The sequence below is a fragment of the Hippichthys cyanospilos genome, chromosome 12 (genome assembly GCF_059441005.1).
Source record: "Hippichthys cyanospilos isolate Australia breed blue-spotted pipefish chromosome 12, RoL_Hcya_1.0, whole genome shotgun sequence".
Taxonomy (NCBI): Eukaryota; Metazoa; Chordata; class Actinopteri; order Syngnathiformes; family Syngnathidae; genus Hippichthys; species Hippichthys cyanospilos.
In genome coordinates, this window is record NC_142380.1 from 12,228,666 (window position 1) to 12,241,517 (window position 12,852).

The 12,852-nt window shown below is 36.9% G+C and overlaps 1 protein-coding gene and 1 long non-coding RNA gene across 2 annotated transcripts in view; one reads left to right on the forward strand and one right to left on the reverse strand.

Moving 5' to 3' along the window:
- Positions 1–12,852, forward strand: part of LOC148414883 (uncharacterized) — an 82,430-nt gene that overhangs the window by 43,707 nt on the left and 25,871 nt on the right. The gene's annotated exons all lie outside the window — the stretch shown is intronic.
- The window catches only part of cdh24b (cadherin 24, type 2b), a 106,060-nt gene that overhangs the window by 34,536 nt on the left and 58,672 nt on the right, over positions 1–12,852 (reverse strand). The window contains exon 5 of the mRNA XM_088429248.1: positions 2,804–2,985. Coding sequence (XP_088285374.1) covers positions 2,804–2,985 — 182 coding nt within the window. The remainder of the gene's footprint in view (positions 1–2,803; positions 2,986–12,852) is intronic.

A 12,852-nucleotide genomic window follows, 5' to 3' on the forward strand; every position in this document is an offset into this window, starting at 1 on the left:
GCATATCTTACTGTATCCGCCCTCTCCCAAACTCTCTGCTGCACTTCAAAGGAGATTTGTGGAAAACAATCCTGTTCTGCAAAACCTCCTCTCAGTTTGGATTGTTTTCATGAATCCTACTGAACAGAGCAGAGACATATCAAAGGAATATCACATGGATTTAATATTGTTTATACACGGTCTATTTACGTTGAAATAACTGAAAACATCTTATGTTTGAGGAAAGAAAAAAAATGCACTGTAAGTGATATAAAAGGCACTTAATTGATAAATAGGTAATTCATATCCTTCTGGTTTTATCACCTGACCATTGGTTGCTATAATAATATTCGTCATAATAAGCAATGTACGCTAAGCAGTAAATATTATACAAATTGTCTATAACTTCTTCAGTGACATCAATGCAAGCTGTGCAGGCGTATTGATTTTGGCCATGAAAATGGGGCACTCAAGATGCAAGTAACTTCAGATTGCTCCAAAACAGATTAGTAGTATTAAAAAAATAACACCATTTCTATTTTCCTGAGTAAAACATACATAGGATGATCTTGTCATTGAAAATTAAGTGCTACACATGAAATAGATTTAAGGTGCAATAATGCGTCAAGAGAGCCATAATCATGATGTTCAAATATATTCACAATTTATAACATTTGCATTTTCTTTAGTCTCCTTAGTTTGCCTTTAGAATGACTTATTATTTATAAATATTAAAATCTGATTTTAAATTGTTGAAGGTGTGTTAATGGATCTGCATACACCTACATGCCTTTTTCAGACAAATGTCATGCAATTTAACAAATTCATATACATTCTGCTTGGAGACAGTATTGCTGTCTATTGAGTCATTCCCATTTATGTGAGCTTCTATTATGTGATTATTTAACAATCAAGCAACAACAAAATACCACCGGAATTTATTTCCCTCAAGCTTTGCCTTGAACCTGGAAGACGATACTTTTAAAATACAGTCTGAATTGCCAAAAGGTGGGAGTGGAGCAGAGCACATTTGAAGTTCAGTTTCCAGCATGCCCATAAGTTAGGCAAACAAAACTCTCATTGCAATGTAAGTGAGTAGGACGATGGGACTGACAGAACTGGTGAAAAAGATAAAGATTTTCGACCAGCTTTTTTTTTTTTTAACAGACTGCAGAAATGGCATTAAAACAATGTTTACCCGCATGTAATGAAATGTTGGCTATATTTGTGACATATTGGTTGTAGTCTTGAGCCCTTGAAGGAGCTAATGTAGTCTGCTGTGAATTACATACTATACTGTCAGTATCTTAGGAGCAACAGCTTTCGGCTATATGTCAGGAAGATTAAAAAAAGCAAACAAGACAAAGGAACTGTGGTAGTGATAATGATGGAACAATGTATTGTTTCGCAAAAGTGGACTTGTAGCAAATGCAATAAATCAGACAGCTTTTCTATACTTGCTATGTGAGCATAAGACACATGTTGAGATTCCATACATGGTTGATGGCATGAAGTGAATATATTTCTTTTTCAAGTGTCAGAGAGATTTTTGAGTAGCTGCTCGAAATATAATATCTCTTACAGTCCATCTCCCACTTACCATTCAGTTCATATGATACATGTATCATGATGATGAAGATGATGATAGCCATACTCTTCCTTCCGGAGACAGATGTGCAGTATGCATTTGAAGAAAACGTAATGGTAATGAGCAGGTGACTACACTCATCACACCGCTGTAGCCACACATCTTCACCAGGGTATGATTATCGGGGGTGACAGCCATCTTAGCAAATGACTGCTCAAAATTGTCATAATCTAGCATTACACTTTAGGGAACTATTAGCCAGCTGAACCCAGAATGAAACGGCAGATTTTCATTTTGCCTTCTGCATATACAAATGTTCCAAATGGAAACTCTGGCTGAAAGGCAGCTGTAACTTGTCATAACATATTTCTACCCCATTTGGAATTATTTTCTATAAATGTTATGACTTTTTGCTCTATCCTCAGTATTCAGAATGTTGCAGCAACTGCTTTATTATACACACTTCGGAGTATTTACTCATTCAGAATCTTAAAATATTGTGTGCAGACAATTTACCAGAAATAGCATTGAAAATCATGATGTTAGCACACCATGTGGTTGTCTGACTGTCAAAAGAATATGGGCCCCATTTTTGTGTAATGTGCAACTCTAGCGCAAAGCCTAGTCTTTCTGATTGGTGGAATTTTCTCCATTTTGCCATGTTCCTAGACTTGATAGAATCAGCCTTAACAGGTGTTTGTGGTATTATGGGATGGAATGAGCCAAATCTCGGCGATATCCCTCATTTACCATCAAAATCAGCACATGAGGAGTCTGACATTAAAGAAGCACAAAGAGACATGACATTGTCATGCGTTCATGCAAGTAAACTGGATACAATCACCCCTTGCCGATGATGTAGTTGTCTTTGCCTATGGCGTGGGGAACTAGATATCACCTTGTAACCCCCCCCTCCCCAGGATGTGCCCCGTACTGCTTAGAGGGCAGTTATAATAATTCATTCAATTCATTGATTTATTCAGAAAGATTGTCCCACATTGTTGTCAAATGGAGACGTCAGTGTGTACCTCCTACTTCCCCGTGCAGGATGGGGCAGCTATTAAAATATTTTTAAAATGATAATGATTATAATTCATGCAATGAACTGATTTATATAGTTATTCAGGGAGACTGTCCATGCTGTTGTCAAATTGAGACCACCTTCGAGCGCGCGTCATGTGATTCTGAAGAGATGTTCGATAATAGAACAGGCTACACTGTTGAAAAAAAACTCACCTTGTTTAGTATGATGACCGCCTCTTGGTTTACACCTGTGATGTTAAACGTGTCGCCAGTCTCCCCTTCCAAGATTGTATACTCCAATTTGGCGTTATCCCCAAGGTCAGCATCACTTGCTGAGATACGTCCTATTTCAGCACCTGGGATGGCCAGCTCAGAAACAGAAAAGGACCACATACCTGAGGCAGACATGAGAAATAAAATTAGGGAGGCTGCGTATGTATAATTTCATTAGCGCCTCACTTACGAGTTAAACATCTCATTTATCTGTTGAAGTGTTTCAAAAGGATGCTTCTCACCTGCTGTGAGCCAATATTTACGCCAATAAAATTCTATTTACACAGCACAGCATTTGATTTTACATACTTGAGAGGATTAGAGTGATAAAAAATTAGTCTTTTGTTTCAATACTTCAAACTGATTTTCAAATAAAGAGGTAATTCGCTGCATTAGAATAAATACAAAACAAATAATACAGATGAGTCAACTTCAGCTGTACTAAAGCAACCAAACCTGAAACAGTGTGCTATATATATGCAAAAAATTGATTTTTGTCACAGATAAGCCGCACTAGACTACTAGACTACAAGCCAAAGATAATAGCATCTTTACGCAAATAGATGGTATATGAAGTTTAGGATTTTTTTTTTTAATGATTTGTTTTTGTAATTGTCTGCCAAAAGCAACATCCTCTCTTTAACACACTGAACATGCCTGCATGTTTCGTCCCAACATATTTATAGAAAATGGATGGATGGATGGATGGATATCTGTTAGAAAACAACAACAAGAAAAAATGCAGATGAGCCGCACTGGACTATAAGCCGCAGGGCTCAAAACATGAGAAAAAAGTCACGGCCTATAGTCCGAAAAATATGCTGATATGAAACATTAGAGTTAACTGCTACTACTATTCTTACTTATAATAATAATAATAATAATAATAATAATAATAATAATAATAATAATAATAATAAGAAGAAGAAGAAGAAGAAGAAGAAGAAGAAGAAGAAGAAGAAGAAGAAGAAGAAGAAGAAGAAGGAGATTTTGGAAAAAATAATAACTCCCACTCCCAGTACAAATTAAGTTGAACTGAAAAGTATTATCCATCCATCCACTATCCATCCACTTCATCCATCTCTTCTGTGACAATCACAGAGTGTTCCCATGCCAGCATGTCCTGGGTTGTCTCTGGGGCCTCCTGGTGATGGGACATGCCCGGAACACCAACGAAGCATTGGGGGGCATCCAAACCAGATGCCGAAGCCACCTCAATTATGGCCTATGTAGAACAGTGTCTCAATGTTTTCTCATAACTAATATTTATATGTCAGATTTTTTAAATTATTACTTCTTCATTGTTTTAATTAAAAAAAAAAAACATGATTATCAAATGTGTAGTGACATCAAAACAGCAGGGCATCTTCTTCAGAATGAAGCGTAGAAGTCCTAATGTCACAGTTCTACCTGTTTTGCCAATAGCCTGTTGGCGTTCTCAAGTTGTATTAAAATGTCAGCATAATTCCCCACAGGCAGCAGGGAAGACGAGACATGCATTTGCTTCTCAATGACATACAGGAGGTCCGGAGTTTTATTCTCTCCCGGCATCCTGTATAAATGTACTTCGAGATTATAAATGAGTCTATTTATTATGAGAGTGTCGGCATTTAAAAAGCTTGTGATCGCAGCAGCTATTGGTTTGTCTGTTGGCCAGTGACCTCACATTCCCCACTATAATCAAACAAGCTATAATTAAAACATTAAACACTAAAAACAAACCGTGCAAATAAATTGGGCCAAAATTTGCTAATGCCAAATGATTTGAAGTTGTTTGTTTAATGTCCATACCGAAGCTAAGCACATTATGAGTATTTTCTGATGCCGTTTGCTGTGTATACAAAAGGGCGTCTGTTAATTTTTCAGAAAACTCACGCTAACAAAAGTAGGGAGTTTAAGACTCTGTAACAAACTCACATCAAATGCATGTTTTGAAGATGTATATGATCAGATGAACCTGGCAATAACTGCACAGCATCATCTAAAGCATGGAAGTAACAAGAGAACTCTCTAATGTGGAAAAAAAGATTACACTGGTGTTCACAATAAAAGCAACATGCTCAAAATCCTCTAATTAGTTTTTATTTCCATAAATGTCAATGCATCCACATTTTTTGTGAATATAAACTAGACATGTAAACACTGAATGACAACGGTATTGCACTTAAGGACTATATTTAAATATGTGTACATATGGACAGGTATTCAAAGTGTTTATTGTCATAAACACATTGTAGGAATTTGTTATTTATATACTTGAGATATTGATAGATTCAAATTATATTCTCAGTTCCCTTCAAAATCATATACTGTATAATACACAAGGGTAGCCAAAAAAAAAAAAAAGATTAAGTTACAAGAATTTGAATGTTGGCAAGTTGAAATCCCTAGTTTTGAGAAAGATGACTTCTCATCCCTTATTTTCATTAACTTTTTATTACAATTTGAACCTTTAGGCTACAGGTCAGGCAGGCATGGTAAAAAGAGTGTTTAGGACATCCATCTCACAGAGCCCCAAGTTCAATTCCAGCTCGCTACAGCCGTCCTGTGTGGAGTTTGCATGTTTTCCCCTTGCCCGTGTGGGTTTTCTCTGGGCATTTTGACTTCCTCACATATTCCAAAAACATGCATGGGAGCTGTTCTGGACATACTAAATTGTCCTTAGGTGTGATTGAGTGTGTGAATGGTTATTTGTCTCTGTGTGCCCCGCATTTTGCTGGTAACCAGTTCAGTATGTACCGTCAGCCCGAAAACAACTCGGAAAGGCACCAGCAAGCCTGCGAGCTTTGTGAGGATAAGTGGCTAGAAAATGGAAGGATGTTTGGGCTACCGGTAAATGAAAGTCGAGACTTTCAGAAGGTTGTTTTCGTAGACAACCCAAAATGGTTATCTCTGTTGAAAATTTTTGTAAACTCAGAACTAATCTTTCTCTAGCATATAGTATAATGTCTTAATTTGTCCTCTGAAATGTTGTTTGATGGATTGGATTTGCCACTTTGTAACGTCAATCATGTTGGTCTGGAACCAAGATGCTTCATGCTTTTGTGGTGCGGGCATTTTCTCTTTGGCGTAAGACAACATGGCTTCTTCTAGAATTCTAATGTATTCAAATGCATCCACAATACTGGGCATGCAGTAAATCACCCCAACCCAATCATGCAAGGTAAGACATGTCCCGATGCCTTAATCCATATGCTAGCCTGCGCCACTGGTTTCACTTAATCTGTGCCTTGAATTAAGTGTTTAGGGTTCATCTGAAAAGCTGTCTGTGAGCCCTAAAAAACAACAAAATGCAATTATGCTTTAGCACTTTTGCAAAATGTTGGCAAATTCTTTTGAGGGCATTCACTATGTTTTTCAGTCAAACCCTTCAGCAAGTCGCTACAATGGACTTTGTGGGCGGCAAGACGTTCTTCAGAAATGTAAAGTAATTGTAGAATGTTGTCATAGTTTTGAGCCAGAACACCAGTTGACAGATGCCAGAAGTTGGCCGACAGAAATAGATGTTATTCTTAACTTTGTGTAAATGGATAGTTTTTTCCTGATGTTTTGGTTTGAAATAGTATGAACGGTGAGTAGAAATAAAAGCTATTGTAAAGATTTTGAACTTTTTACTTGCATAAAAAAATGCTGATGTAATACTCAACACAACTACTCTATATTTGGTTTGCACAGAAGACAGACAGGATGATTCAAACAGAGTTGTTGTCTATTACCTCTCAAGATGAGGGAGTCAAATAGATCTGTAAATGTGGGAGAACACCCATCTCGCAAACATACCGAGCTGACAGAATAAAAGATAGCCGCCACTTCAACAAAACCATAATCTGGGCCAACAAACACTCTGACAAACTGTGTAAATCTGATGGCCCACTGAGAGAGATGCTTTAGTTTGAGGATCAGGATTTCAGTTCAGATATCACAACAGCATGAATTATCATTCATTGCATTTGGTAGCTGTTGTTGTTGTTTTTTTTTAACTATTGAATCTGAAAGGCAAGTTTCTCGACTTTGAACGATGTTTATTGGATCCTTCTCCAATTGATTAGATTTGAATGAAAGTTCTGATCAATACCGAGTGAATGCAAATATCCGAGAGCCATGTTTTTGCCAACATTTCCAGTAGGACCAGGATTCATACTGTACGTTATAAGGACACTAATTTGGGGACAACTTAACAGTGACAGAACACACAGATGAAGTTATAGACATGGTTTCTTTGCAGCTTGCAGGCTTTTTTACGATTACGAAATGTGCCCGGTAAATATCTGTTCATTCAGAATAAAACATTTGTGACACTTGCACACGATCCATGTTGTTTAATGGAATCAAAGTCAGGGCACTCATTTTCTCCCACACCAGTCACCCAACCATGCCTTTTTGGGTTTTGCTTTCTGGACTGGAGCACAGCACGCAGTGTCAAAAAAGTGCCTTCCAAAACATACATTTAGAAGCACAAAGTAGCCCACAAAGTCTCGGGAAAAGTGAAAAAGTGCCATTGGAGTTGGATTGTGTGATACTTTCAGACATACATGGATTTCTTAATAAATTTGTCATAATGTGAACAGATCTTTATCTAAGTCACAACAATATATTGATACAGTTTACGTAAAACAATTGTGGCAAAAAATTATGAAAAAAGAAAAGAAAAAAGTACGTGAATTATTAGATTTATTCATTAATCTCTTTTGGTAGTAACATTTTCAGTACTTGGATCTGCACAAGAATGAATACTTTTAAACAATTTGTCCTTTCAAAAATGTTTTTCTTGTTTGGTTACTCTGGTGCTTCTCAATTATATTTTGCCATTCCCCCCCCACACACACACTTGATGTGCTGACTATGAATAAGATTATTATCTACGAAAATGGTATAACTAAAACTGTATCCTTCTTAACATTACAAAAGAAACAAACAATATAAATCAACGTTCAACAACTGTTCATTATTTTTTACAGTGTTTATACAGGATACAGCTTAGTCTAAAACTGAAAAAAAAACTAAGTGCCTGAAGCATTAAAAAGAAAAAAAGTAAATTTTTATTTTATTGCAATTACACTTCACATGACAAAAACAAAGCCTTATCCCTGGGGTCATCCGCGCCCCCGCTGGCATTACCTCGCGCCCCCCCATGGGGGCCCGCCCCGCTTTTTGAGAAGCACTGCTCTAGTCTGACATGTTACACAATTTGTGACTAATGCATTCTCAAAATGGCAGGTTCAGGCAAGAACAAGGAGCTTCTTTAGAGGTCACATTACATGATAATTTAGTAATCCGCCAGGTGACATTTTCAAATGCATAACCAAACAACAGCGCATTTTAAGATCACAGCGGGAAAGCATAAATCACCTGCAGGAAAAAGATTATCATGCTTCTTAAAAGCCATCGCACATAAAGCAGAATATTCCTAATATGTCATGTTTTTAATGAATGTCCATCTAATATTCAAATAAGAGTATCCTAAAAATGAACAGGATTGAAGAAAAACAAAATTCTGAATCTGCCTCAAGATGTTTATGATTCATGGTTAGCCGTGTTTTTCCTGAGACTCAGTAATTATTTGGCAAACAGACAAACTCCACCAAAAGAACCTGCTGAGCATAAGCAGAACTCGATTTCAGGAAGATGCGGTGTTGACTTACTTGTCTGTTCCAAACAGAGAGGATGCGTGTCTTTCTGCATATTGGAACAAGCAGTCGACAGAAGAAAGAGAAACCTCATCTATCAGATGAACAATTTCATGGCGTATCGGATCGATTGAAGCCGAAAAGGAAATGCTGCTGCTTATATGTGAAATGGATAAGACACCCACGTAATCCTGTTTTAGTTATCCCAGCACATAAATTAATTGATTTGAGAATTAACATGTTTTTATGTTGCTTGATTATTTTAATTGCTGCTTGACTGTTTGAGAGGAACGCTTAATAACATGTAGAAGTATGAAGAGGCCTTCAAGCCCATTCTTACTTCTTACGTTTAGTTTAGAATTGGAAATTAGCATTCTCTTTATTACAGAGGTGCATTGCTCGAATAATATTATTTCACAATTTATTTCTCCTAAAAAATAGTGTCACTTCTGTAAGATATCATCTGGAAAACTAAGGCGAAATAACCATGCAAAACAAATGAAAACAAACAAAAAAGCAAACAAAAAGCAAGTAGTAGCCCACCAAGGCATTTCTCAAGTTGATCAGCAGGATGGAAATTAATTCTGTAGAGTTGCTGTGGGAGGTAAAGCAGTGTTTTTAATCACATACTCACTTTCCTTCTCAATATAGTATTCTACAAGGTCATAGTAGTTGAGTGATGTCTGCTTGACAGTATTCTTTCTTTCTGTTTAGTTTAGCATAATAGCATAATAAAGTAAATTACTTGTTCCTCCTTGTGTCCAAACAGGGTGAATGCCTGGAAATACACCTGTGGCCATGATTCCCCTTTTGAACAGATGGAGGGGAATTTCTATAATCGTATACGAATGGGCTTGTATATATTTATATAGCTATTTAATTCTGCTTCAATCGTTATGTTCTTTTCATGTGAATGTTGAACATCACACAATCTTTAATTGAGTGAATGTTTTTGTACACAGTGTGCTTGAAAAAAGGACAGTCAGTGCCAGTGAATCAGTGCTAAATGGCATTTTATGTGGTATGATTGCCACGCTTACCATCTGGGACTGACATCGCATCAGACGGCTGGATAGCAAACAACTCGAAATAACATGCCTTTTGTTAATGAGATTGCAAATTAGGAAAGTTATTTACATGACAGAGACAGCGGTTGCTATTGATCTGTGCAATTGTATAGCTCTCAGTTACACAGAGATTGTGAAGAGCCTGTTGTCACTCCAACAAACACACTTGTCACTTATGGGGAACACTGATAGAGCATTGCCAAAACCAGTAGTGTAAGTAAAAGAGGTTACACGTAGTAATTATCAGCTTTCTTCTCAAAGGAGAAAGCCATTTCTAACAGAAGTCACACATCATTTCCACTTGCGATGAACTGGAGGAGAAAGAGGCTGGCTACAAGAGGATAAATGGTAAAAAGCTGATTGACAGCCAAGGAGCTCTATCCCATTGGCACACAGAAGCAGTACAGGTCTCAGATAGAATCTCACAGAAGATAGAAATGGAGAGTGACTAGGTTCTGTCCGCTTCCGTTGTTGCGCAGGTAAAAACAGCGCAGAGAAAACCACGTCGGCATACTGATGCAATGCCTCAAGTTTTAATCCCCATTGAGCCCACCTATAATTATATACACAGAGAAGGAAAACTTTGAATGTTGTCCCTCACTCTGTATTCGGACACAACATCAAAAAGAGGACATTTCTCATTTTCACGTAGACTCTATGCACTCATTGCAGTTTCGTTTGAAAATGACATGAAAGGCCAAGAAATTAAATTCTTATGATTCTGAGTGTATATATATATATATATATATATATATATATATATATATATATATATATATACAGACACACAAAATTTACAATGAAATGTGCATACTGTACTGACTGAATGATAGCCTAAACAACTGCACAAACATGGTTTTGTTCCACAAAACGTTTACATTTATCATGTCAAATGATATGTAGACACACAGGAGTCAACAGTTACACCTCCTCCATTGTAAAACACATGACAACTGGCCCAGCGAACTTTAAATTGGCCCGGATTCATCCTGTGTATTTCCAGATGTGAAGAAGAAAGATTAAACAAAACCCAAAACTGACAGAGAGAGAGAGAGAGAGAGAGAGAGAGAGAGAGAGAGAGAGAGAGAGACAGACAGATTTTCACAGAAAAAAAATCCATCCCTCCTTGTTTCCCCAGTCCAGTAACAGTGTGCAGATCATTACACAGTGCCCTCATTTCATACTGATTTTAGTTTATTTCTCCATTCTGGTGTATTAACAGTCACTAATTAAGAAAAAGAAAACAATAACGCAATGTTCTTTTAGGACAATTATAGCATAAACCTTAAACTGGGTGAGAGTATAAAATGCGTGTTGAGCATTATGCTTTAGGGTCGACGTTGGACTGATTTCTCACATGGCACATATATTTTGTAGGCAACAAAATATACATATGCGGCATGTTAGCCACACTATTTTCATTTATCACACATAAAATGGCTTTCATTGAAAACTGTTGGCTACCAAAACTGTTCTTCCTCAAAACACCAACAATAACACCATTTTGATACACCAATTGAACATGGCGTAAAACGGCTGGAAAGGAGATGAATGACGAGTTTACTTGTGATACTTGAAGTTAATTCAAAATGAGACATTAACACATATGAAGTAATCTGAAAACGGGTTGAAGAAAAAGCTTTTATTTCTTTATGGCGAGTCCAGAAAGTGGCTTAAAGGAGAAGGGCAATAAGATGGCAAGAAGGAGGGTAGGAGTGCCTCTGATTGAGGCATCAGAGTTGGGTGTTGGGTGGGTGGAAAAATGAGAGATGACAACTAGATTCTCTGCCCAGACATGATTTAATTTCTGCAATGTGGAGAGTGTGGATAAGACACTGACTTCTATCGCACTGCTATTAGGTTTAATAATGAAAGAGAGCCACTTTTCTTTCTCATTTTCCAAGCAAAGCAATATAAAACATGACCTGTTGCTATTTATCTTGCCTTGCGCTAAAAAGTATGTCATTAGCCATTATTGAGCTCTTTTCTGGTATCACTAGAGTAGGATAAAATGGTAGTGTGCTTCTGTATGTCCATTAGTCAGCGAATGCATGTATTTACATAATAGTTTTTATACCCATTTAATTTAACAGCCACATTAAATTGAATTTCATGATCCTAAGTAAGCAGGAGTTCTTTTGAATCTTTACCTGAGACGATAAGCGTAAGGTGGTGGAAACAAAAGAATATGCGGTACACTGCGGTGGTTTGGTTGTTAAACTAAGGTTGTTTCAAGTCTGTTTAACTGGCCAGTGACCCTAAAGGGGGACCAAAAATACTGAAGAGGGTATGTATGTTTTCTGATGTACCAATGTAACTCCCATAAGAAGCAGGAATATTGAATGTTGTTGAGATAAGAATGTTTGCTTTCTAACTGAAGAAATTTAAATGGATTGTGACTTCAAGTTAACTATTGCCACGTGTGGGCATATTCTGTCGTTTTTAAAGGGGAAGTCAAGGAAAAAATAGTTCTTAACAGTAATATGTTCTCTGTCAGTACAACGATAGTCTGAACATATCCTTCTGCTTAATAATCGTTTTTTGAAATATGAATTATGCAGCAAAAATCAGTCTCTGGAGGGAGGGACATTTTGACCCTTACTGTCAATTGTTCAGGCCTAACTTCTTCTGAGTTTGGTCATGTGACATTCACAAGCTGTGTAGAGGGTCACAGATCCACAACCACGTCATGTCACATGTGTGGTCAACTACATCATCCAGACGGAGAAACCTTGCCAGTCTATCTATATAAATGCACTTTGCAAAAGATTCAAAAGTCAAGAGTTTTATTGTCATATGCATCGTAATACCATACAATGACATTCTTATTCTTTTCACTTCCCCGAGCAGACTACATTGCGTAATCGAGCAAATAATGTCACAGTAATGCAAGGCACAATTTTGATTATTTTGATACTTCCAGTAGGTAACAAGTACTTTTAGATTCATAGTATAGTATTTTGAATCATTTGTGCTATTAATGATGTTTTTGTTTGTTTATTTTTTTTAATTAAACTTTCTTGTTAAGTTCTTAACCAGCTCCTATTATTATTAAAGTTCACTACCGAGAAATTTATTACATTTTTGTTTAATGTACAATAAAGGGGCCAAGGTTACACATACGTTAAACATGTAGTGTGTGAGGAAGTCGGATTAAATAGGATATGTACAAATATATGTAAATATATGTAATTATTTCCATTAGTGTAACATAAATAAGCGTTCAGGTGGGCTTAAGTTGCTTAAGTTTGTGTCGTTATTGACGCCATTTACCAACTGATTGGTTCAAGAGATG